The sequence below is a fragment of the Daldinia caldariorum genome (genome assembly GCF_022478825.1).
Source record: "Daldinia caldariorum strain CBS 122874 unplaced genomic scaffold F4812scaffold_14, whole genome shotgun sequence".
Lineage (NCBI taxonomy): Eukaryota > Fungi > Ascomycota > Sordariomycetes > Xylariales > Hypoxylaceae > Daldinia > Daldinia caldariorum.
Window position 1 is genome coordinate 484,796 of NW_025953050.1, and position 25,657 is coordinate 510,452.

General features: G+C 47.2%; 6 protein-coding genes across 6 annotated transcripts; 4 read left to right on the top strand and 2 right to left on the bottom strand.

Moving 5' to 3' along the window:
* Positions 1-5,328: 5,328 nt before the first annotated feature.
* On the top strand, positions 5,329-6,786 carry F4812DRAFT_461398 (uncharacterized protein; the record flags this gene model as incomplete). Its single annotated transcript, XM_047937859.1, has 1 exon — positions 5,329-6,786. One exon carries the CDS (start codon positions 5,329-5,331, stop codon positions 6,784-6,786), a length of 1,458 nt encoding a protein of 485 aa, XP_047788018.1.
* A 244-nt stretch (positions 6,787-7,030) lies between these two features.
* Positions 7,031-7,622, top strand: F4812DRAFT_437214 (uncharacterized protein). The gene has a single exon (XM_047934906.1). It carries the CDS (start codon positions 7,098-7,100, stop codon positions 7,533-7,535), a length of 438 nt encoding a protein of 145 aa, XP_047788019.1. The 5' UTR covers positions 7,031-7,097; the 3' UTR covers positions 7,536-7,622.
* Positions 7,623-7,962: 340 nt separating this feature from the next.
* Positions 7,963-9,998, bottom strand: F4812DRAFT_108666 (calcium/calmodulin-dependent protein kinase 1). Its single transcript, XM_047929322.1, has 4 exons — positions 9,526-9,998; positions 9,300-9,456; positions 8,847-9,232; positions 7,963-8,782 (listed from the first exon to the last, which is right to left on the bottom strand). The coding sequence occupies exons 1-4, from the start codon at positions 9,775-9,777 to the stop codon at positions 8,390-8,392; spliced, it is 1,188 nt and encodes a 395-aa protein (XP_047788020.1). The 5' UTR covers positions 9,778-9,998; the 3' UTR covers positions 7,963-8,389.
* A 2,083-nt stretch (positions 9,999-12,081) lies between these two features.
* On the top strand, positions 12,082-13,932 carry F4812DRAFT_437234 (ubiquitin conjugating enzyme). The gene is made up of 4 exons (XM_047934907.1): positions 12,082-12,388; positions 12,455-12,740; positions 12,811-12,961; positions 13,025-13,932. Exons 2-4 carry the CDS (start codon positions 12,696-12,698, stop codon positions 13,291-13,293), a joined length of 465 nt encoding a protein of 154 aa, XP_047788021.1. The 5' UTR covers positions 12,082-12,388; positions 12,455-12,695; the 3' UTR covers positions 13,294-13,932.
* Positions 13,933-14,231: 299 nt separating this feature from the next.
* On the top strand, positions 14,232-21,214 carry F4812DRAFT_452202 (Sec1-like protein; the record flags this gene model as incomplete). Its single annotated transcript, XM_047936318.1, has 6 exons — positions 14,232-14,309; positions 14,376-14,571; positions 14,814-16,415; positions 16,481-16,610; positions 17,647-18,129; positions 18,226-21,214. The coding sequence occupies 6 exons, from the start codon at positions 14,232-14,234 to the stop codon at positions 21,212-21,214; spliced, it is 5,478 nt and encodes a 1,825-aa protein (XP_047788022.1).
* A 1,954-nt stretch (positions 21,215-23,168) lies between these two features.
* F4812DRAFT_437243 (ATP synthase F1 gamma) lies at positions 23,169-24,738 on the bottom strand. Its single transcript, XM_047934908.1, has 3 exons — positions 24,505-24,738; positions 23,574-24,294; positions 23,169-23,461 (listed from the first exon to the last, which is right to left on the bottom strand). Exons 1-3 carry the CDS (start codon positions 24,564-24,566, stop codon positions 23,333-23,335), a joined length of 912 nt encoding a protein of 303 aa, XP_047788023.1. The 5' UTR covers positions 24,567-24,738; the 3' UTR covers positions 23,169-23,332.
* Between the last annotated feature and the right edge of the window lie 919 nt (positions 24,739-25,657).

Genomic DNA, 25,657 nt, shown 5'->3' on the forward strand with positions numbered 1-25,657 from the left:
TAGCTACCTATACCTAACTAACCTAAGCTCGTAAAGGGCATGGCGCTCGGCTGACTACGTAGCAAGAGAAACATCATCTAGGCGCCTCTAGGTAGCTTTTAATAGCCTGCTTAAGGCTATCGTCATATAGGTTCTTGAGAGACTACCTGCGGTAGTTATTTCGTTAGGTTTTCCATAGAAACGCAAACGCAGGTGTTGACTGATTCATTCATACGATCAAGTTTTTGCACTCAAGGTAGAGAGGGAGGTAACCCGTCAACCTAGTCTAGTTCCTGTTCCCAGTTGTCATCCACGGTTACCGTCACATTGTTAATACAATAATATACCTACTTAGCAGAGCGAGTGCCATCTCGAGAGTCACTGTACATCACATTTACGATTCTCGAAAGTTTCGTGGGCTTTTGATAAGGACAGGCTTGTGTGAGAGGATGGCTGGCGACCAATTCGACAGTATAGAGTAGACTGACTATCTTGTTGTTAGTTGACTGGAACAGGAATTAAAACCTTTACGCATGCGAAGAACTTTGGCAGATTAAGAGAGAGAGAGAGAGAGAGAGAGCAATGTCAAGAGTTTTGAGAGTTGAGTTGAGTTGCCGAGAGGATGACTTTAACAAGGCGGTCCAATGGTCTTGTTTTCCGTGGCCAAGTCTTAAACATGATCGGTTCGGCAGTTGCACTGCAAGATTCCAATAACCTAGACTACTAATGTAACGTGTTGGATGCTAGTAAGCTATCCATCTGCTATGCTCTACCCTGATATCGTCCATTCCCCCCTGACCGTTGAGATACGCCTCCCGTTTCGAAAGTATAAGTGACCACAAGTCTCGGCCAAAGGGATCGTCGAGATCGAACGCACCCCAGCAAGATCCAGGGATCACAACTGGTTTCTGCAAAGACAGAGCGCACATCAGACGACGACCTCGCTGCAAGCCCATATCTCACAGGCTTAGTTACACACTAGTATACGCGCGGCACGATCCCGGGCCGCTTCTCTCAGACGCCCGGTCTAAGGAAATCCATGCAGGGCTTTTCACAAGCGCAGCGGCGGAAGGGAAGCCGGTATCAGGGCTTCTGCAATGCGGGGAGAGAGAGAGATCAAGACAGGCTTGCATATATGTATGCGAGACACGGACCAGGAGGATTAGGACGTCACTATCTATGCCTGAGATCAAAATCGCGAAGTCGAAATAAAGCTGATGCGCCACCTGGAAGAATTACGAAGATCTAGATAGCCTATTTTGCTGTTATTCCGAGTAGGAAGAGGATAGAGATATCTAAAGATATATGAGGTTTACTATCAGGACTACTCTGTTGAAAAGAGCGAATCACGGCTAATCTGTGATTTGCTTCATAGAAATCTACCTAAGGTTAGGCAAGATCTGTCTGCCGTGGGGGTACGAACTGAATTGGATACTTGGCTCGGCCAAGAAACCCATAGGTCTGAGTGTCGTAGACTTCAAAGGTATTGACACAAGACTTGGCAGGATTGCGGCAGTAGTTCGAAACGGTACCTAGTGTTGGTGTAGCTCTTATGCAAGATAGGGCCTAGAAGCGCTTCGGGCATCAGGATCCGGCTCGGCCAATTTCGTAAGAGATATCGAAGTCCTTCTCTGTAGTGGTAAGTGCCTAGGTAGGTATGTAAATAGAAGCTACTTTCTCGCAACTACGTTTCGGATCCCTCCGCGCCGCGCGCTATGGTTTGTAAAGCCTCATTCCGTCAAAGCGGTCACGTACTACTAGCGGTCTAATATCCCTTCGGAGCGACTCGCGTGGGAATATTGCCTATGAAATATCCCGACGCTCCACTCTCCATGGCAGAACGGGGAATAGTTTCTGGCTTAAAGCGGTCTTGCGCCGGTATTATGAGAGTCCAAAGGCGGGCTGGCACGCTAGAACTATGAACTCTACGCCGAATAGTATCGTACTAGCGTACCTAAGGCAAGTCGATCCTACACGAAGCGTGATCCATATTCTACGAGATGATATCCTTCGTTAGCTGTGTCGTGTGGCCGACCGTATATAGTGTATAATAGGAACGGATCATGGTCTGTCTTCGACCAATTCGTTTCCGTGTTGCGGTGTAGCAACGAGCTTGCAGAGCAGAGTTTACCTGTAAGATGACAGGTGAAATAATGCGAGTGCTCTACTTGACGATCTTTCTGCAAAGGGTTCTGCTGTGAAGTTAGACTCTTGGCGTCTTATGAAACTACCTAGGTAGTTGCTCTACGGAATAGGAATAGAGTTTCAGAATGCAACCACAATAAGAGGAGACGCGCAGTAACGTCCACCATAGCATCAATTGCCGCGAACAAGGCGGAATAGGGCTCGGACTAGGATATCATAGTGATGGGGGAGTGGAAATCGTAGGACGTGCACGATCTGTACGTACTCTAGATGAGGCCATCACGATGTCGCCAAGAACGAAATAGTCCACCCCGCATATCTTTTCGAGCAGAAATCGTCAGAATCCCTCATCGCCGGTCACGTATTTCAAGTCTCGTGAAGCTTAAGCCATGTTCACGGCGCAGGAGACGACGCAGGTGTCCAAGATATGGACCATTAGGGGGGTCTCCCGCCGGGCTGGCGAACAGAGCACGCGAGAAAATCCCCTGCCGCTAGAGGCTTGCCGGACATGCAGCGGCAGATAACACTAAGTCTAATGCAGTCTTTACGACGTAATTAATAAGATATGCAAGTCCGGGTTGCATCGCAGCAACAAGTACTGGCTATCGAGGAAATGTTCCTGCAGCAGCGTATCATCGAAGTTACGAGTTTGGACATATCTTTCCGTTTCCTAACATCTGGTCAGGGGGAAGGAAGAGAGACTTTACGCTAAGGATTTTCCTATCGGGCTCGTGAGGGACAGGGACTTTGGAATTAGACTCGGATCACATAGGGTCGGTGTACAGATGCTGATATGCTGATACTACATAGGTAGTACCACCTTTGCAGTTTTGTCGTCCGTGCGCTTCTCGTTGAGAAACAAATGCGAAAGCACGTACACCGGAAAGAAACATATCGGTATGTACGTGTAGGGACCTAAGTGCATGTAAGTAGACCGGTATGGAAACGCCGGTACGTATGTGGAAGAATCGAAGAAGTTCGATTTACACTATTATTGGAAATAGAAAATATAAAGTAGAAAATAGGAGAAATCTCCGTAGACAATCAATTTAGTTAAGTTTGGTACCGTCTCATAAGTTACCGTAGTTATCAGTGTAGTATTGTTGCTTAACGTGTACAAAAGAAATACGTGACAGGGGTACCTCAAGTTAGCCTTTCAGGTCAGGTACCTGTTTCTATTGTGATAGATCCCCTTTCCTCGTTCCCTGAGATTTTCTGCAAGGGGAAAGAACGATAACCATGAACCATGAACCTTGAATCATATTGCCATGCATCTCGGCCAGTTAAAACAAGGATGGAACGGACCTTAAAGTAGCGCTAATGCCACTAATGCCCTGCCTCTTTTCTACCGTTAGGACTGTTTCACTAATTTTGACATTTTTTGACAACTTCTCATGTTATTTTTCCCGTCCGCCACAAATTCTACGGATTCCATCCCTTCTTTTGCGCCATGCCGTTTTCAACTTCTTCCCACCGCTCGGATCTCAACCCCTTTTGGTTCATCGCCAACTCCATTCTCCATCCTCGGTATTCGTAACCTAAGTTCTACTACTAAATAGTACGAGTCTAGTCTCCAAAGAGAAATAAATGGCTCCTGCTTTTAGTCTATTATGTACGACAACATTGCAGCAACGCAGCAAAGAGTCGCAGCTTGTGGTTGAGGAAGAAATCATGTCGACAAAAACGGAATAGCTTCAATGCCCGACTTCATCGTGAACTTGGTTATCAAACATTTTGGACGCTAGGTTCTTGCTGGTCGGGGCTGGGTATTACCGTTGCACACTAGCATCGCGTTCCAGCCTCTAGAGTCTACATAGTAATGAGCCCTCTCGGCCCTAGCCCTCTAGACTTCTCTCTAGCATCTCACAATCCCGGCCTTCGAGGGCCTCTTTTATTCTATGCTGGTGTTGATCACTTTCCTCACACGAACCTAACCAATCCAAGGTCAGTTTAAGGTCCGCCTGAGTATCCTTGTGTTATGCTTGGGCATCTGCAGGCAGATGCTTTGACCTCATCAAAGCAAATTTACACATGATACCCCAGACTTAATCGAGACAGGGCAGTAGACAGGGCATCAATATTCCATCCAAACCGTGGGTACTCGGAAATTGTAAGACTGGGTAAGATTAATAGAGAATAACAACCACTCGGATGTTTTCTTTGAATATCTCTCTTTTCTTTAGCCTCGCTGACGCCGTCTGTTCTTTTTGGCCTTATTTGCTTAGTTGGAAAATACTGTCCCTAAAAAAATACCTTCCTTTGCTTCTGACTGTTTCTGATAGTATTTTTTTGTGTCAACGGGGGACAGCCACCCCTGCTTCGCGTCCGCATCACTTTGCTTCTTCTGTACAGTACGTAAACCTGACCTCGTTGGTTTTCATTTATGTCGTCATCTTAAACTCTCGGACTTTTGCTTTCTCAATCGAATTCATCAACTTGAAAGGCGCTCGAAAATTGTGCGGTTGTTTGTTGTCAGACCCCCAGCCTACGTTTTATCGACTTTGTATTTTCCAGCCGCCTCACAACGGCACGAAAGGGGTTCAGAACCAGCAACGGAAAAAGCATTTCAGTAAAAAGAGGATTAATTCTTCCTACCGACTTTGCAGGATATCAAATTCCCTTGTTGGATTAAAGGGTTGATTAAAAAGCGAAAATACGCTACCAGGACAGCTTTTCGGGATACACCTCACACCTCTTCTAGAACTTAGGTAACTTGAGCGTTGTCGTCGATACAGGTTTGCTTCGGAGTTGCCACAGGGACGGTTAACGCGTCAGGGACCTTCGGGAGTTGTTATGGAAAAAATAACTTAAGGCCACTCCGGTATTATCGAATTGCAACTTTCATTTAGTCCGGACCTTCGACTATCGCTTGTCATACCCGAATATCCATCGTCAGCCGTCAGTCTCACAGATTTCCAGCTTGTTCGATATCTAGGTACACAGTCTCACGCGCTTCGCCACTGTTGGGTGATTCTCCGGTGAAAATCTCGTCGTGCTGCCTCAGTTCTCGGTAGCTTGCATAACCGTCCGACTTTATCTTAGGAATCTCTTAGGTTTTCTGTCTCGCTTGGCTCGCTATCGGAGAACGAAAGGGGGTATATTCACGTGAACCCTCGCTAGGTGCAGGGCGCGCATTTACTGTCGCAACAGGATCGCCATCACCTTTGAAAACTTACCAGGAAAAACGCTTGAGCAATAGGAACCATGAGTGGATTAATACCCTTATTACTACCATCCTCCGCGGGGTGTAAATCAACCATCAGTTCTTCAACAGAACCAGTCCGAAGGACATCGCTGATTCCGTCGTCAACTCCATCTTCGCCGCCATCCCTTATTCATCGTCGACAGCAATCTTTACCAGCAATTCAGACGGCAAGACGGGGTTCTCTCTTCCAACCAGCCTTGTCTATCATTCCGGCCACAACTTTGGAGTGGAAGAACGCTATACATGAGATCAAGCGAAAGTATCTCAACCATAAATACCGAGCCTGCTCAGCAAGGTGCTGCGAGATTATAGATAACCTCAAAGACACATCTGATGTGGAACCGCTTTACCTAATTCACCTACACTTCTATGCTGCGTCTTCTTTTGAACTATGCGCCAGACCACTATCGGGTTCATCCACCTACCGTACCAGGTTACTCCGCGATGCTCAAACTCACTACAGTAAGGCCGAGGCCTTAATACAGAACGCGGAGGAAAACATATCTCGAAAGACAAGATCTGCGTCATCATGCTCTACTACCTCGAGTCTGCATTCCCCGGGTTTCTCGCCTAGCGTACGGTCATCAGTTTCGAGCACCACATTTTCCTCACCCAGGACTTCGGTATGCTCAACAGGAGATGAGGCAGTGATGAAGCCAAATCCAAAATCGGGAGTCAAGGCTAAGAAGAAGGTCTCTTTTTCCGGATTGACCAATCTTATCGAGTTCCAACCCGAGCCCTATATTCGCCCCGATAGTCCTACCTTAGGATGGGAGGATGATATCTTTCCTCACAACTCAGATAGCTCTCTTCCCCTATTTTCATCAGGCAAGGTCAAGTCGGCGCCTTTATCGAACTTCGAGTCCGAAGAACCGGAAAGACCTTCCGAACCCGAACCTACAATACCAGAGCACTCCGCACCTCGCGATACCCAGCCTGCAGAAGAGCACAGTATTGCAGACGACAGATTCGATCTCTATGCATTTTTTCAGACGCGGTCTATGAATAGGATGTGCGCGCAACTTTCTGCTTTACGTTCACAAGTATCCTGGCATCGCGATGCAGTCGAGGCTTTACTAGCTGAGGCCGATGATGCGTCAGAACCACCCACACCATCAGGGGACTGCTCCCCTGCCTCTTCTCTACCACCTCGTAGAATGCCACTCGTTCGCGCGAGCACCCTCCCTATCGAGGTTGAATCGGGTTCAAGATCCAGCCAAGCCACGCCTCCGTGGACGGCCCCCGGCAACCGAGACCGCTTCACCGACTCGCCCGTCCCGGAAGATAACCCCAGAGCGATCGTCCGACCGGCATCCGCGGCCTCGACCATCCGCTGTACCGACGAGGCCTTGAGGCAGCGCATAGAGCGTCTTCGGGCTAACGGGTGGCGGCGGAAGCGGTTCGATAGCCGGCGGTACGAAGCCCTGCGAGAACAGGTCCTCGGCGAACTTGCGTAGGACCCGCTCTCCACTCCGAGAACCTGGTCTGGCAGTGCAAACGCACCCAATCGGCCTCGCCGCTTTCGTACAAACTTACGGGCTTGGCCGCATAGCCCAGACGCAGAACCCCCTGGCTGCCAATGTGCTGGGAAGGGATGGGACCGCGCTTAGTTAGATTTCAATTCTTGCTATGTATATTTGTACGCCAGTAATGCTTTTTTTATTTTCACCCGCATCCATGTATGTACTTATGTTTTGAGGACGCAAAGGGAAAAGGGGGAGGGGGGTAGTAGGGGGACACATGCTTAGGAGTTAGGAGTCAAAATCGCATGCGACGAAAATCGATGGGGAGAAGTATACCACTGTCGTTTTCACTTTTGGCCTTTTTTCTTTTTCATTACATTACACCTTCCACCGGTGGTAACTACCTACCACCTACCTATGTATCTTATTATACCCGGCTACGAGGCCGCCGCCCAGAACAAAAAGCAAAAACAAAAACCAACCTCAACGGGACGGCACAAGATCAGCCAAAACGCAAGGAGAAATGGAGGAGTCGAGTTCAACAAATATATCTAGCTTGCGAGGAGAAGGAGAAGGAGAAGAAGAAGAAGGTGAACTCGCCTAAGGAAAACAAGAAAGAACAAGATCGGAAAAGATGTAATGAAGTTGGCACGAGGAAATGGGGAAAAAAAAAAGAAAAAACCCCTTGTACGTGTATACATGTCAGTTATTCAGATCGGATCAGACGTCAGACGTCGCTGTAACGGAATGGGACGAGCAATTCTAACCTAATCCCCCGCGACATTCAACTTTCCCTCTTTCCCTCTTTCTCCCCCCTTCTTCTCCCTACGGTTTTGTTCCCTGCCGGGGAAAACGCCAAACGGAAGATAGAGAAGAGAGGAGATAGGAAACGACGAGGGAAGAGAGAGAGAGAGAGAGAGAGAGAGAGAGAGAGAGAGAGAAAAGGGAAAAGAATTAGTAGGTTAGGTACATTTAATGATTTACGTTATCACACGTATATATATGCACATACAACCCTACCTAATTAAACAAATAAACAATAATCCTGCCAAACAAACTGCCTAGGTACTTCCCTACCTAGCTTATAAGTCATCTCGTAACTTGTGAAGAATCAACGGAAGTGTCACCGAACTGAAGCTAGCTCATTTGGTCACTTGCACAAAAAAAAAAAAAAAAAAAAAAAAAAGGGAACAATATACTATACTATACGTCCGTGACGCCTTAATAAACCCGCGCCTAACCGCAAGAGTGTGACTGGACGACACGAAACGAAGAATTCAATATTGAAGAAGCCCAACGCTGGACGAGCTCTGATCGAACGCGAAAACGGATATCGGGAAGGAACAGGATATAGAAAAAAAAAAGAACACGAGGGGGAGAATCTCTTATTCCCCGGAACGAATAGCCAACTACTTTTTCTTCTTCCACCTCTATCGATTCCCGCCTGCTATGCACTGTAACGACTCGGTTGTGGTAAATAATGCCCACGCTGTCCTTGATATCCTTTCCCTACTTCTGCCGCTGCCCTTCCGAGTATGAAAGGGGGTATCTAATATATTGCTAAGTTGCGCCAAACACAATTCTGTCTCTGTTTTGCTCAACCGTGGAAACTCCTTCGCTTCGCCTCCTTTTCTACTTCTTCCGTGATCTTGAGAGTCTGTTCTTGCTCCTTCATCTCGCGGACCTTAGCTAAAACTACCTCGCGGAAGATGGCGCCTTTCATAGCGCGCGTAAGCCTGCCCTTGCCGGTCTCCTGTTTCGATGACGTAGATTTGCCGGCTTCTTCGCTGGCTGGAGCCACTGAATCGTCAATGAAGTCTGGGTTTTCCGGATCGTCTTCTTGCAGCTTGAGCGCCTCGATTCGGTTTGCCAATTTGACAAGTTCGATACCGCGGCGGAGTCTTGCTTTGGCCATGTAAGCCCTAATTTCGGGAAGCAAGTTATGGTCCGAAGCGTTTTCGCCGCTGAGCCAGGGGTGCCTGAGTGCTTGCTAAAGAGATAACAATGTCAATATGAGAGTAGTGGGATCAGGACAGAAACTGAGTATCACGTACCTTGCTGGTCCATCTCTTATCCGGATTCGGCTGTAAGAGGTGCATAATAAAGTCCTTTGCATCGTCACTAACATCTCTCCAGTAACGCTCATGGAAGACCACCTTCCCGTTACTGCATTCATCGATTAAATCCTGCAGGTTTTCGGAGCGGAAAGGAGAGTAACCGCAGAGAAGAGTGTAAGTAATGACACCTAATGACCACATGTCTACGGGTTTGCCATGACCTTTCTTCAACATGACTTCCGGTGCCGCATAACCGAAAGACCCCGCCATTGTGGTAAGGACTTCGTCCTTGGTATCAAGCATCTTTGCAATTCCAAAATCCGCCAAGACTAAGTCGGAGTTGGGGTCTTTGCTAAGGTAGAGGAGGTTCTCGGGCTTAAGATCTAATCGCACAGTTAGATGACTGCCGTATCGCTGCTTGCGGTGTCTTTTTTTTTTCTCGCTACATACCTCGGTGCACCACGTTCCTATCGTGGAGATAGTCGACAGCGTCGAGAACCTGTCTGATGGTCTGCGAAGCATCCTTTTCGGTAAATTTACCCTGTTCGCAAATGCGATCGAAAAGCTCGCCGCCAGTAGCGAGCTCAGTAACAATGTACCATTTATCCTATAGACAATTGAGTCAGTTGAAGTCCGTTACAGGATACGTATAAGCTTATTTGGTAGTAGAACGTACTCTCGACTCGAACCAATCGACGAAGCGAACAATATGTGGGTGCTTGAGGCGCTGGAGCATATCTAACTCATCCCAGACCATCTGCTCGTTTCCCTTAACATTCTTCTTGAGGATGATCTTGATAGCGACCTTGCCCTTGGGGCTGTCTGCCTCACGCACAATACCGTATGTACCGGCACCAAGGGTTCGGCCAAATCTGTATTTTGCCTTTTTCTCGTAACTCTCCGGCTGGCCTCGAAAGCTGCTAAACATCGCGTTTACTATAGGGCGTGGTGTAATTAGTACGGAGTGGCTCTGAGACTAGCATTATACACTCAACACTTCGATCAAGGGGTTGAGACCATCAACGAGCGAATCGATGAGGACATAGCCGATATACGTTTGTTGTTCTTCCCTGAATCAAAGAGGGGAGGCACATTGGATTAGGCATTAGGGGGGGGCTAAGATGGCAGGTGAGGATGGTAAGAGATAACTCACAACTCATTGCGACGTGGGGTAAGTTGGATCAGGAAAAGCGATGAACTGCGAGGGGTTTCTAAGGTTGGTCCTTCGCTATGTATTTTGGCCAACAAGTTCGTGGAGTCGAAAGTGGAAAGAAGGATGAAGGGGACGATCTCCCTCTTAAAGAATGAAGAAATAATAAAATTGATGTGAAGTACAAGGGATCGAAATTGCAGAGAGCAAAAAGCACAGGCCGTTAAAAAGACAACGAGGCTTCAGCTCCCAAGATAACGTTCTGTACCTAAATATATGCAGGTCAGAAATAGAAATAGGTATGTTAAGTACACTTCGCAAAGGAAAATTGAAGGAATAGGTAAATGAATGAATGAATGAATGAATGAATTGCTGGTCGCAAGTGGGCTGTAAGATAGAGGTAGCAGGGTTTGGGCCTGGACAAGTTTGAGTTGTGGATGCGGGTACGGGTACGGGTACGGGGGAGTCTGATGTAAAATACCTAAAATACCTAAAATACCCATACAATACGCGTGTACGTATTTGTATTCCTACTTTTCTAAAATGCAATAATTAGTACTTGTACCTACTTTACCTAGCCTAGGTATACCTAAGTGTAGGACTTTGTAGTTGCCAGTTGGGTGTAAGTGGTTAGGGAAGTGACAAGTCAATAGAGTAGCCCCTCTGATGGACCCCTCTCTGATGGACCCCTCCTTTTTCTTATTTCTTAATTTATCAGATTATTTAGCTGTTTTGGGGTAAGAACACCTGAATTTCGATCGACCCTTTATATAAAACTGGAGCGAGGGGCTTTCCGCTTTCTGTCACATGGATAGGTGCCGATGTTTGCCGTGTTAATTATTCGTTAATCACTTGATGCAGAGTATGAAGTAGTTTGGACGACGGGAGAAAGTTGAGAGAACGGGAGGAAATATATCTGATCGGGATGTTACGTACATGGAACTACCTAAGGGTATGACATATACTCCCATACCGCTCCCATGTGGTTTGTAAATAACCTCCCGGTTAGGTAGGCTGAGTTTAGAGGTAACCCTCTGTGTTAGCCATCTCTTTTAGTTTTGCCTTACAGTTACCTCCATGCATGTGTTATGTGCGTATGCTATGTGATATGATGTGATGAGATAAATTAGGAAAAAAAGGAAAGAAAAAAAAGCCTTGCCAGGTACCTTGTCCAACTGGGTGGGGTTGTGAATACTGCGTATTGTATTCCGCCTATCTAGAGGCAGCTCGTGCATCGCAGCCATCATCGTTACTATTGCTGATGGTATTGGATGTTAGGTAAACCTCGATAGTGTGTGTATTAGGGCGGCCGCTCAGCCGCAATACTGGAGCAGTCCTGATCCAATAACTCCCAATAGCTTGCTGCATTCAATGGGTGGTTCGAGTGTGTAATTAAGGTACCTAGGTAGGTAACCAGGTTCATGCTGTCCTCGGAATCCGGCATGTCGGCCTCGACCAGCTCGCGCCATCATTTTTCAAGTAGCAAGTCGTTATTTGGGTTGCCTCAGTGGCTGAGCATCCCTCTTAAGTCACCAATGCCACCCTCTAGTTAGTATAGCTTAGAGATGAAGAGGATAAGAAGAACGCATTATCCACAACTTGGTTCATCTTGATGAACCGCATATGCATCCAAAGTTGTAAGTGAGCGCTCTTAAGAATGAATAATAACGTAAGTGGTGCAGACCACAACGGCCGTATCACATGGTAAAAAATTCATAGTATAGAAACTTGAAGCGGAACATTGACTACCTGGGCGAGGCATTGTACTGTATATAATAAAAATGTGATGTACATATGTACTAAGCAATATTTCATTCTGCGCTTGTCGAGAGGTCTTTCCTTTCCTTCCTGCGGCCCGCCTGCCTTCTGTATCAGTTGTGCAATACCTACTACCTATGCGACATGATGTTTCCTCTTATGCGTCTCAACTAACTGTAACCTATCTCCTGCCTGATACGCTAAAGGGAAGGAGTCATCTGCGAGGCGCTTATTATCGATATCGATAACCAGGATCTATAGGCTACTAGCACCTAGGTACTCATATAAGAAGTAACTTGGTATAAATACTAACGTCAACCTAGCAGTCAGGCCAAACAACTACGCGCCTTCTTCAGGTAGCTCTGTTGACTTTGCGGGGCAACTCTATTTTTAAGCACTTGAGGAACGACCTACACTTCTTACATATCTTACATATTTTAGGTATACATACGTCAATCAATCAATCAGTGTGTTTTCTGTGACAAAAAGTACAAAAAAAAAGGGCATACAGTATCGAACAGATCGGTCATTTTATTCCCTGAAACCTGCCGTCTTTGGCTTCGGAGGCGCTTAAGTTGGACAGACAATGTGCACCTCGATTTGACTTAGCCACTGTATGTAAACCCACAAGGTACCTAACATGATCTGAGCTTAAGCTTTCCAAATCGCCCCCCGTGCATCGTTCTAACTTACCCAGAAGAAATTCCTTTACTACAGCCTCATTCCTTAACCACCCCCGATCGATTAATGCCTGTTCGGGCTACATAGTACTTTCCAAGTCCGCTCAAGTTTGGCAGACAAGTTCAATCGTGGGGGTTAACCTACCTAACCTTAGAGGTACCTATTGACGATAAAATCGAGTACAACTACAACTGTGCCCCTCAACGTCGAACATCAATTCACTTGCGCCGCTCGCGTGCCTATTTCCTTCAGTCGAAATGGCCAACTTGGGACCTAGGAGATTGACGAAGGAGTTGGCTAAGGTATTACTTATTTTTGTAATCATGATTGGTTCTTGCAATATGGCATGCTAACCAGACCCCCGACCTTCAGATATCGAATAGCTTACCTCCCGGTATTGCTTTAGTCTCGGCAGATAACCTTGAAGAGTGGTTTCTGGACATCCAGGTTCTGGACCAGAATCCTATTTATGCAGGCCAGACGTACCGTCTAAAATTCAAGTTCAGCAACTCGTATCCCATTGGTATGGGCTTCCGCTTCCGCTATCCGTCCTACCGGAGATGGTAAACTAATTCGAGCGCAATAGAACCTCCCGAGGTGACTTTCGTCAAGCTAGAAACCCGCCCGATACCCATGCACCCTCACATTTACTCTAACGGAATCATATGCCTCGACTTGCTCGGGACGCAGGGATGGAGCCCTGTCCAGAACGTTGAAAGCGTATGCATGAGCATCCAGAGCATGTTGACAGGAAACACCAAGAACGAACGCCCACCCGGCGACGAGGAATTCGTACGTGGAAACCGCTTGCGACCGAGAGACATCGATTTCTACTACCACGATAACACCGTATAAGAAGATCGCGTCCAATTACTATATTCCCTAGTAGGGTTACCACTGGCCGTTTCACAACTTGGCGACTCGCTAAGACTCGAAGCACCTCGTTTCACTTGCATAACTGTTGCCTGGACTAGATTTACAAAGCATACTTTGTTGGACACCTGAAGGTGTGGGAGATTCATCCAGTGAGGCTGAATTCTCTTAAGTTGATATTAGCAGAGCGTGAAGCTGATAGACATTGCGTGGATAGGTAGCATCGACGGTCAAAGTAAACCATTTATATGGGAGCCAAGATTCCCGCGATTGGTATTTTAACGCTACGACAACAATCATACATTCCGGGTGACTGTGTATCTTAGCTTTAAGATTCGGTTAATACTTGAACAATTCGTGACGCCAGAGCCATCCGTAGCATTTTGAGGAACATGCCCGTACTAGCATCCAAAATAGTAATAGCAAGCTAGATGTTGTTTTCCATCGAATTCAACAATGCTCAATGCTCTTTCTTAGGTATTGAACCAAATTGACACATTTCATACAGCCGCATAGCTTGTGTACCTTATAAGGTGTAGAGAGCGGAGCTGTGACGTCGTGTCCCTCCTTGCTGCTTTTGCATACTACATAGTACCTACCACAATACAAAGGTCGGGCATACAATGGTGTCTCTAACCGTGGGGCTAGCTAAAATGGGCTAAGCGATAAGCTTGTCGAACCCCACCTAACCTTACTTGCCTTACCCAAATATTCTGCAGGCCTGACAAGCCACCCCAGTTCAATTTGTACAGTAATTCCTCCAGCAAACTCCAGCTTCAGGCTCCTAGCTCCTAGCTCATACCTAACTCGCGAACCCGCCAACATTTTACCAACACCTTACATTTTACATAACACGTAACACGTAGCACGTCGGCTCTTCCGCTCAGAAGCACCACCCCCATGAAGAGCTCATAATGGAAATGGCTCCTCATGTGGGGTTCGACGCTGAGCAGATCAGAGATAAGGCTCGAAGGGACCTTCTTTATCTTCTCGAAGGCGTAAGTAAGGCTGCCTTCAACCTCCGCCATTTTGCTTGGTTGGGATTAACATGATCGATCGCATAGGTTCGCGGGAAGAAGAACCTCGTCATCGAACGTAGCTTGGCTGGCCCAATTGGTACCGTAGTAAAGGTATCGACCTTACAAGATTACGGTGTAGACAAGTTCTTCATCCTCGAAAATAAGAATGCCGACACGAGCCAACGCAATGTCGTGTTTATGGCAAGGGGCGAATCTGCTCGCCACGCTCAATCCATAGCAGGTCCGTCTTTTCCTTCTCCCTCGCCCTTACTCTCGCCCTCGCCTTCAATCTTACTTTCATCCTGTGGCGCCTCAAAATTTCAAAAGAATCACGGGCTCTCAGTAGACGTCACGAATTCATTCACCCAACTCATGACGTCAGTCAATATTGCCCAAGATGAAGACTTTATGAGCATGACCTATAGTGTCTCGGCCAAAGTAGATGCTTGAGATACCATCATGACGTGCTAACATTTAGTATAGAACATATTAAGCGGCTACAACGCGAAAGCCAGACCGGACACGAATTCCACATCTTTTGGGTACCCCGCCGTACTCTGGTATCCGATAAACTCTTAGAGGAAGCTGGTGTGCTAGGTGATGTGAATATTGCAGAGCTTCCGTTATATTTCTTTCCGCTTGAGCGAGATGTCCTATCCCTAGAGCTCGATGACTCTTTTCGGGATCTATTTTTGTTTAAAGATACGACACCGACATTTCTCATGGCGAAAGCCTTGATGGGAATCCAGTCGAAACACGGGCTCTTTCCGCGCGTCATTGGCAAGGGCGACAACGCGAAACGTGTAGCCGAACTACTCACCAGAATGCGACAGGAAATACTGGCTGGGGAGGACACAAGTGAAAGTATCCGGTCTGGGCTTACCCCAAGCAACACGATAGAAAGTGTCATATTGATTGACCGCGAAGTCGATTTCGTTACACCATTACTCACGCAGCTGACGTATGAAGGGCTCATTGATGAGGTCTGGGGGATTCGTAACAATCAAGCTGATATTGATTCTACCATCGTGGGAGCTCCGCCACAATCTGCGTCCCAAAGCACGACTAACCCGACAGCTAATGCGCCATCAAGGAAGCGTAAAATACAACTGGATTCCTCAGATAAGCTTTACGAGGGACTTCGCGATGCGAATTTCGCAATTGTCGGTACGCTTCTCAACAAGGTTGCGCGAAGGTTGCAAAGCGACTATGATAGTCGCCACTCATCCAAGACAACCGCGGAGCTCAAGGATTTCGTGAAGAAGTTACCCGGCTATCAAACGGAGCACCAGAGCCTGAAGATACATACCGGACTTGCCGAAGAGATCATGAAACATACACGGACAGACCAATTCAGTCGCATGCTAGAGGTTCAACAAAACCTCGCTGCGGGTGCCGATCCTGGTTCCCAATTTGAGGCTATCGAAGAGTTAATTGCGAGAGACGTACCGCTGCAGGAGGTATTAAGACTCTTATGCATATATTCATGCATATCTGGTGGCATCAAAGCGAAGGATTTCGATCATTTTAGACGCTTAGTATTAGAGGGCTACGGTTATCAACATTTTTTAACCTTAGTTAACTTGGAAAAGCTACAGCTATTCCTATCTCGTACTTCGCCTATGGCAAGCATGATTCCCATACCCGGCTCGGGAACAGCAACTGGGACCAAGACGAACTACGCCTACTTACGCAAGCAGCTCCGCTTAATCGTTGACGAGGTTAATGAGCACGATCCCAACGACATCGCATATGTGTATAGCGGCTACGCGCCCCTCTCGATCCGTCTCGTACAATGTATACTGCAGAAGCAATACCTTCTTTCCATCACACGCGGAAACGGGACGACTGGCGCAAGCACAGCCGCCAGCAGCGGTGCGCAGGGGTGGCGAGGTTTTGACGACGCCGTGAAACATGCGCGAGGCCAGACGTTTGATGAGCTACAAAAGGGCGAAGACAAAGCAGTCAAAGCCCGAGCTCTCTTATCCGGAGGGGGCGACAAGAAGACGGTGTTTGTTGTATTCGTGGGAGGAATAACATTTACCGAGATCGCGGCGCTGCGATTTATCGCAAAAAAGGAAGAAGGTCGGTAGCGAGTTTACCCCTATGATATGTATGCTCTTTCAGTTAAACTGACAAGGCTCTTTTAGCCCGAAGGAATATTGTAATCTGCACGACCTCGATCATTAGCGGGAATAAGATGATGGATGCTGCGGTAGAGAAGAAATCATTTGCAAAGGAGCCACCTAAACCAACGACTGCGGCTTCGTCTACGGCCTAGTAATGCGAATTATTTCCCGCACGGCATATACTGACGACTTGACTTCACCAACAGGACGGTAGCAGCTTCTCTTGACATATGATGATACGAGGGAGGGTAATTGATTTATATGTGTGTATATATATAATTGTTGGCTCCAAGAAGTAGGGGCATAATGAATATGCTTAGCATGATGAATGGGTCCCGGGGGGTGGTTCAAATCTAGAGCCAAGGGATATTAGCGAATGCAAATCAAGGACAGATCTGGCATTAATTATACTTATTCTATTATTCTAACAGTTGGGCGCATTACTTGCTTGATAGATACGATACGACATGAGGTCAACGGAGGTTGAAGAGAAGTGAATGGGTAGATGGCGATTAGACGACTAACTTGTAGGTAGTAACAATTTAGGGATCACGTGCAGTGGCAGCGGGGAGCACGGAGCACACCCACCCTAGAAGACCAAAAATTGAAGTGGGTTTAGCGGCTAGCGCAAGATCAGGAGGAGCAATTCAGTATCGCATTACTTATGCAGATTTGAATACCTAACCTGATGCTAATGTGTACATGCACAATACAAGGCGCTGTCTCTATCCTTCTTACATTGAATCTTACATCCTAACCTACATACTTACACATTTTCTGACTCTCCTCCCCCCCTCGAGATTTGGGGGTTATTTAAAACCGAAAAACAGATCTCTCCCCAAAGCCTTTATTAATGCAAAAGAAAATATTCCTCGAACCCTTGAAACGGGTCTCAATTGTTTAGTCGTCTCGAAACCTACACCAATCGAACCTATCATAATCGAGGTCGAGATCTACCTACCTCTACTAGGTTAACTACCTTTACCTAGATATATTTCATATGGGTGTACAGTACTGAGACCTGGTTATTTTTACTGTGCGTGATCATTCGATACTTTAATAAAACCTCCGAATCAAATGAGGCAAGTCTTGTAAATGTCGACTAACAAGACTCCTTAGAATCCAAAGAAGAAGTCCAAAACAAAATTCAAAAATCCAGACTCTAGATTACCGACAACTTCCGGTAGTCAGTATGACATTCAAGTGTCAATTTTCTACAACCAATCTAGGACGAGATACTTGATCATTCAATGGGGAGGGGAGTATTTGTATTGGCCAAACTCCCAATACACGAATCCCGGACGACCTCGCTCATACCTATATATCGATGCGTGTGTATGTCTCCGGCCAACACGGAATCTGAGCTCGTCGGCTATGAGCAGCACTCAGGAAACCCTGTTGGAGGAGGGTAATTTCATAGGGTCGGGCCCTCTAGTGGATTTGGAGGAATTGGATCATCATCTAGAATCAATTCTTGCCTTTCCGGCTGATATCACGAGAACTCTCCCAGCAGCTCTCCTCACGGACTCCTTCACTTCTTATAAGCCCGAGCTGTCTACGTCCGGAGATACCCCAAGAACAGAATCTGAAATCATTGTTCGAATTGACAATATGGATATGTCTCCGGACGATACTACGGCCTCTGCGCCTGTATCACGACGAGATCCTACGTAAGTCTCTCATGTGACATGATCCGCGATGATATGCTTTCCCATCATAGACTCGAAACTTCAATGTTATCTTTCCATATCCTAAACAGATAATAGGTCTCATCACAGTCAGTCACCATTGATGGATTCCAGATATCCGAGGGTTCAAAGGAACTCTGGAAATTCATTCGAGTCCTCAGTTTCGGCTGTCTCAGACCAGTCGGAATTAACATCTCCGCCCCCATCGTCGCATTCCAGTAAAGCGACGACGCCGGTTGAGGTAGACATATCACAAGAGCCGTTGAAGACATATTTCAATAATAAAACCACCGCTACCACTCCTAAGAACAAAAGACGCCGGTTCGATGTGCGACCACGAGTATCTATCCCGACAGACATCTCTCCACATGATTATGCCAACCAATGCATAGCCGCAGCCGAGTCTTCCAGATTAAATCCTTATGCGCTACATCAGGATGAATACTTGATGTTGAGAAACCATCTCAGCCATGCTCAGGTAACCACATATCTGAACATCCGAAATGGCATCTTACGGTTATGGTTGAATAATCCTCGAATCGGAGTTTCCCGCGAGGAAGCCGTTGGGTGTGCTAAAGATTCAAGGTGGTTTGATGCTGCAAGCGTATGCTACGACTGGCTTGTCCGATCGGGATATATCAACTTTGGCTGTGCCGAAGCTCCCTCGGTTCGGAAGCGGTCCAAAAAAGCCGATTCGAATAAGAAAGGGAAGACCGTAGTTGTGATTGGTGCCGGACTGGCCGGTCTAGGATGTGCGAGGCAATTAGAGAGCCTATTTGGCCAATATGAAGAACAATTTCGGGATCTAGGAGAAGAAGCCCCGAAGGTAATCGTTCTTGAAGGACGAAATCGCCTGGGTGGTCGTGTGTATTCACGCGCACTCGATGGTAGCAAAAGTCAACATCTAATCGGATTCCAAGGTCGGCGGCATAGTGTTGAGTGCGGAGGCATGATTATCACTGGATTCGAGCGAGGTAACCCACTCAATGTTCTGGTGAGAGGGCAGATGGCTTTGCCGTATTACGCTCTACGACCCGACACCACCCTCTACGACGCTAATGGCAAGGCTGTAGACGACGTAAGAGATCGTCTTGTCGAGAAGCTCTACAACGATTGCCTCGAACGAGTAAGCGACTATAAGTTTAAGAACCCACCGTCCAAACTTATTGAAGGCAACAGGGACCTAATGGATGAAGGCCGGGATAGTTCGGCTGAAGGCCAAAAGACCATCGCCCAGGTTGAAGAGGCTACAGCTGCTCTCCCGCAAGCACCGCCAGTCTCAGAGCAGAGCTTAGGGCCCCAAATCAGTCTCGTCCCTGTCTCTACGGATCGAGCAACGGGTAGGACCCACGTTGAGCCGGGCACTCCAGCCACTCTAAAGGCAGGTTTTAAGGCACGTCTGATGGGTTGGGCGCTCAAGGAACATGTGACTGAGGACTATGATTTAAACCTCGAGGCAGCGGCTAAGGCTCCCAACGCTACGCTTGGCTCTGTGATGGACGAAGCCATCACACAATACAAGAATATTGTCGACCTCACGCCCCAAGATTTTCGACTTATGAATTGGCACATAGCGAATCTCGAATACAGCAACGCGATCAATTATAGCCAACTGAGTATAGGAGGTTGGGATATTGACGCCGGTAACGAGTGGGAAGGTAAACACACAATGGTAATCGGGGGTTATCAAGATGTCGCGTGGGGCTTGGCTAATATGCCCTCGCGACTAGACGTTCGAAAGAATACTAGTGTCAAACAAATATTCTACGATCCCGATGGAATAAAGACTGCACGGGTCGAATGTGAGGATGGCTCAACCTTGGAGGCAGACTATGTGGTTTCTACTATACCTCTCGGAGTTCTGAAGCACGGTAGTGTTGAGTTCAATCCTCCTCTGCCTCCCTCTAAAGAGGGTGCCATTAGCCGTTTAGGTTACGGTATCCTTAACAAGATTATTCTCGTCTACGCGGAAGCCTTTTGGGATACGAGTAGAGATATCTTCGGTTGTCTCCGGACTCCAAATTCCCGACACAGCCTCAAGCAGTCTGAGTACACTTCGCAGCGTGGGCGTTGTTTCCAGTGGTTTAATACCTCGAATACAAGCGGCATCCCGGTTCTTATTGGATTGATGGCTGGAGACGCTGGCTTCGACACCGAACATTCTAAGAATGACGAGCTTGTGGCCGAAGCTACAGAGGTCCTGCGAAGCGTATATGGTGCCAAAGTTCCCCAGCCTGTGCATTCAATCGTTACGCGCTGGGGCTCCGACAAATTTGCCCGAGGATCCTATTCTTCTGCCGGCCCGTCAATGCGCCCAGACGACTATCAAACAATGGCTAAATCAGTTGGCAATCTGTTCTTCGCGGGAGAGCACACAACCGATACTCACCCGGCCACGGTACATGGCGCATATCTTTCTGGACTACGCGTAGCGTCGGAGGTAATCGATGCCATGATCGGCCAAATCGAAGTCCCTACTCCATTGATAATACCGAAAGAAACCGCCTTCTTTCCTCAGGGTCTGAAACGCAAAGAACCCAGTGATGCTCCATTAGCCGTCTCTCCTAAATCTAACAAGCAGGCTCGTATCGACGAATATGAAGCCGCCGCTTGGCAGCATGTTATAGCACAAATTGGAGAGCGACCTTGGCGACCTCAGAAAGTTGCAGGAAATGCTTATCTCCTCTACAGTAAAGCTTTCTTCGAGACGGCACGCAAGCGGTGTGCGGAAGGACGCCGGGCTGGTAAGGGCAAGCCGGGTCCGAATGAAGTGCGAGTCATGACAAGTAAGATGTGGAAAGAAGCGGCACCCGAAGACCGAAAGCCGTTTGAAGATCAAGCGGCAGAACAAAAACAGAAATATAACGAGGCATTGAAGACTTGGGAAGCGAAAGTGAAGGAATGGGATCAACGTTACCCCGTGGTACGGGGCGAGTATGAGAAAAATCATAAACTCGTACTCGAGGACGAAGGAAGTCCTGCTAGCGAACGAGGAAGGGAAAGGAGACGAGCGAAAGTCAGTAACTACGCCGAGAGCGAGGGAAGCGATATCGAAATGGAGGAATAAAAAAAAAACTTTGGAATCAGGTTTTCCCTCCCTCCTCCCCCCTTTTTTTTCTCCAATTGCATACATATATATCTACCTACCTACCTACCTAACGTACATAACCAAAGCTCGTGGGATGATGATGATGCTGCCTCGATTTTTAAAGAGGTAAGGAGTTGTACAAAAAGAAAAGCTTTTTTCACTACCTAACCAGGCGTTGGCCCCGACGACTGGCATGTATAGAGAAGAAGCCAGTCACATTTTTTTACGTTTCTCGTTATGGTTGGCGTACGGGCTTTGCATCGAAAGTAGTCAACATAAGGGGAGCGGCGTTGGGTGGGTGGGTGGCGCGTGGTCGTTCTCGAAGTACATACATGTCATTGGTACAATACATACCTCTGCCTCTATCTAGGTACTTACTCGCCAACGGCTAAGGACTCTTCTTCTTCTTCTATAATCAATGATTTAGAAGGAAGGAAGCCCTTGCAAGGCGTGGTGCTTGAAATACGTTTGTTGCGATGAATTTACTATTTAAATAACTACCTATTCTTAGGTACCTACGTAGCTATGCTTTTGAAATACAGCGTGATTGTGGCTTGTATCGTGTCGTACTCTCCACGTAATGAATGGTCTTGATAATTGTGTGTGGTTAGGTATAGCGTAGTGCTAGCTTGCTGCTGGGCTGCCTCGTGCTCAAGGGCTTTGGGGCTGTAGCGTAAGTAAGTAAGGATTGGGATGATGCACCAGAGGCGTGGTGGATCAAGATGATTGATTCTTGGGGTATATACACGTGTGAGGGATCGAAGGGGTTAGGGGATAGGATAGTTGGGTGGTGGTTGCTTCTGACGTAGAAGAGGTGGTTACGGGGAGAGGCGAGGCTTGGGATATATCGATTGGTTGGTAGGTAGCTAGGTAGGTAGGTACTCATATACACAGCTATACGACTAGGGACTGATGTCAATTCCATACTCTGCTGTATCCAGCCGTGTACATTACCTTAGGTAGATAGGTACGTACGTACGTACCACGGTCTGGATAGCATCTCACAGTTAGACTAGATAGACTTTGTAGCTGGCGGACGGGGAGAGGGACTACGATCTATGTGTACCTAACCTAAGGTAGGTAGGGTAAATACCAGGTAGGTAGACATTAGATATCCGATGTAGTAGCCAATGCTAACATGTATGAATGAACACGAGTCGCAAGCCTATCTTACCTTAGGTACCTACCTACCTACCTAACATAACGTAGGTAGTTACAGAGTCCCAAGGCTAGGATTAGAACGTCATCACGCCTTAGGGTTTTCCCCCCTATCTTCTTGTCTCTCGGAGTTAGCGTTAGCGTTCACTATTCTTTAAACCAACGTCTAGGTAGGCAGGTGTATACCAGGTACCTACCGACCTACCTAATCCACATCAGAACGAGCTCCTTTCCTCTCCTAAGGGCTCCTTCTCCTGGTTAGAGCTGGGGTCATAATAATAATAGGTAATGTGTGTTTGTGTGTACATACATACTCGAACATCTGTATAAACTGACGGTATGTAGGTAGGTACATACCTACCTACATAAGGTAGTGCGTTTCCGGACAATGGCAAATAAAAATCTGTAGTTATATGTAAATTAGAGGGCTTGTGATATCTACCAACTGCCCATTCCCCCATCAAGAGATGTAGTTTTTTGTCTTGGAAGATATAGATAGGGAGACGGTGTTTTGTGTGGGAGGCGGAAGGGAGTAAAGTAAAGTAAACCCTGTGTGGCTCATCGCAAACAAAGGGCGAACTTGGACAGACCTTAGAAGCTAGGTACACCTCCTGCTATTCCAGATATCGGGATTGCGGGAGAGACGAATACAGTTTTCACTTGATATGTCAGATGCCCTGTTATCTCAGGGATTAAGTTGGGGGTTGTTTGGTGTTTGAGTCGCATGCAGAAACTTGCGTCACACACGTATGAACAAAGAGGGACAACAGACAAAGAAAGAAGAGGGAACTGAGGATCTAGTTCATCGAATTGATTGATACATCCAAGGCGGCAGAAGCGCCGAGGTATTGCTTAGGGTACTTTGATACAAAGGGAAGATGCGCGCGATTGGATCGATCAACCACCCCCCATCTATTTTTCTATCACCCCCCCTATTTTTTACATGTCCTCCGAGGCGGTAGCACCAGTGATAATTTCGACCAGTTCGCCCGTAATGACGGATTGACGGGTTCGGTTGAACAGAATCTGGTACTTGTTGATCATCTCACCGGCGTTCTTGGAGGCATTCTATAGAAGAAAGAAAGACGGTTAGCGACGGGGGATTATGACATTTTAATTTTGACAGAGTTAAGTTTTTGATGGGGGGGGGGAGAAAGGGGGGGAAGGGGGCTAAACTTACGTCCATAGCCTGCTGTCGGGCAGAGATTTCACAGGCGTGCCCCTCGGCCAAGGCCCAGTAGAGAGAGTTAGCGAGGGTGTATTCGCGGAGATTGGAGAGGAGCTCCTCGTCGACCTCGAAGGCGGAGAAGTTGGGGGAGTTGGCGATGGCCTCCTCGGAGAAAGCTTCGATGATGACGGGCTCGTAGCTGGTGGCGTTGATGAACTTGTTGTACACGATCTTAACAGTGGAGTAGTCGGTGGGCAGCTGGACGACCTGGTCGGCGATGGCCTGGGCGTCGGCGAAGGTCGGGATGTCCTTTCCAATGCCGGCGAAGCTGAGGACGATTTCTTTGGCGTGCGTACGGCTGAGCTGGGCCCTCGACTTCTCGCCGATGAGGATCAGGTCGGAAGGCTGGGGGTCGGAGGCCAGCTGTCGGCGCATGAATCGCGAGAGACCGGAGTGAATACCGCCGCAGAGACCCTTGTCGGAGCTGCACACGATGTACAGGCACTTCTTACCCTCGCCCTCGAGGGGCTTGGTCTCGGCGGATTTGAACACTTCGTTGGAGGTCTGGCCGTACTTTCGGGAGTCGTTCATGACACGTTGGGCGCGGGTCAGCTTGGTGGAGGCCACGATCTTCATGGTGTTGGTGATCTTCTCGATGTTCTTAATGGACTTTAGACGACCTTCGATTTCTCGTAGGGTAGCGTAGCCAGCTGCTGCTCCATTGTTGGCGGCACTGAACCAATTCTAGTATTAGCACGTCTTTTTCTTTTCTTCTTTTTATAACTTTACAATTGACTATTATTTATTTCCGTCCAAGCTTGGATTTGGATTGTGTTTGTAAAGTTATTTTATTTTATTTTATTTTCTTGAGGGACCCTCTTGCGAATTGCCTCATATAATAAAATAATCCCACTTTCGAAGAAATTCAAAAGATCCGACGTACCGAGCAGGAATAGCCGCAGCAGCACCAGCTCTCAGAGCCGGTCTTGCTACCCTTGAAAGCATCTTGGAGAGAAACTGGAGGGTGAGTCGTATCCTGGAGCCCTTTAAGGAAAAGGTTGATTGCGATGCGATGGGGAAGCGCAATCAATTGGGTTGACTCTTCGGATCAATTATTTTGAATGGAGGTTCGATTGATCTTTCGGCACCAAAAGCTTCAAGGTTCTTTTCGTCCCCGTTCCCGACCCGGGGGAGCCATGAGCCACGAGTCACGAGCCACACGCACAGCCATCAATAGGTCCTAATAGATGTACATAGGTACTTCACGTATTGTAGGTACATCCATGGACGTATCTCTTCCTGCGGCCTGCCTGCTTCCATGCCAAGCAAATTGTTTTATTTGAACATGTACTTTGTACTCCCGTAACAACCTTTTTGTTCTTTCAAGTTCCCTACGCCGGTGGTTCTTGCGTCTACTAATTCGGAAGCGACTCATGCATCTCATATAATTATCTAATCATTCTTTCTAGTATCTTTTTATTTTATTTTATATATATATATATATTTCTTACCTAGGTATATTTCCTCCCCTAAGCCGCATTGGGCCTTTTCTTTTCTTTCCTTTTCTTTTTTTTTTATTTACCACATCTGTTCCTTCGTACCTCGTACCTCGTTAGGTAGACTGGGGTTCACTAACAATTTTTTTTTTTCCTTTGCTTTCTATCAATACGCAACCCAGCAACCCAGCACGTAGCAACCAAGACCAGCCAGACCAGGGCCCGGCCGCAGCAAGCAGGACATTCTTGGATTCTTCCTACCCAGTCATTTACCCAGTCCTTACCTATTTCTTCTCCACTCATAAGGACAACACCTGACCAATAGGGATCCTCTACGGACTTTACCTGTGGCTAACGGGCTAGACTTTCATTGAATGAAGCCTTCTTTTTCAAGTCCTCACACTCGTCGTCTCTGACTTTTCCCCTTCCCAAATCTCACCGTTTCTCCCTCTTCTTCACTCCCCGTCGCTTGTCTGTCCTCCTCATTTTATAGAACAGGGTGGTGCACTACGGTGTGATCCACCCTTATTACTTTTCAAAATCTCCAAAATTCACTTTAAATCCGTCTTTCGCGCTCTCTTTCGTCGCACCTTCACTTCT

Bases quoted from the DNA above. Each gene is read 5' to 3' on its own strand.
- F4812DRAFT_437214 (XM_047934906.1), top strand. From the start codon at position 7,098: ATGCGACGAAAATCGATGGGGAGAAGTATACCACTGTCGTTTTCACTT.
- F4812DRAFT_108666 (XM_047929322.1), bottom strand. From the start codon at position 9,777: ATGTTTAGCAGCTTTCGAGGCCAGCCGGAGAGTTACGAGAAAAAGGCA. The intron at 9,457-9,525 runs GTACGTTCTACT...AATTGTCTATAG, and splicing joins TCGATTGGTTCGAGTCGAGA to GATAAATGGTACATTGTTAC. The intron at 8,783-8,846 runs GTACGTGATACT...TTATCTCTTTAG, and splicing joins ATAAGAGATGGACCAGCAAG to CAAGCACTCAGGCACCCCTG.
- F4812DRAFT_437234 (XM_047934907.1), top strand. From the start codon at position 12,696: ATGGCCAACTTGGGACCTAGGAGATTGACGAAGGAGTTGGCTAAG. The intron at 12,741-12,810 runs GTATTACTTATT...CCCGACCTTCAG, and splicing joins TGACGAAGGAGTTGGCTAAG to ATATCGAATAGCTTACCTCC. The intron at 12,962-13,024 runs GTATGGGCTTCC...CGAGCGCAATAG, and splicing joins CAGCAACTCGTATCCCATTG to AACCTCCCGAGGTGACTTTC.
- F4812DRAFT_437243 (XM_047934908.1), bottom strand. From the start codon at position 24,566: ATGCTTTCAAGGGTAGCAAGACCGGCTCTGAGAGCTGGTGCTGCTGCG. The intron at 24,295-24,504 runs GTACGTCGGATC...GAATTGGTTCAG, and splicing joins GCTGCGGCTATTCCTGCTCG to TGCCGCCAACAATGGAGCAG. The intron at 23,462-23,573 runs GTAAGTTTAGCC...TTTCTTCTATAG, and splicing joins CCCGACAGCAGGCTATGGAC to AATGCCTCCAAGAACGCCGG.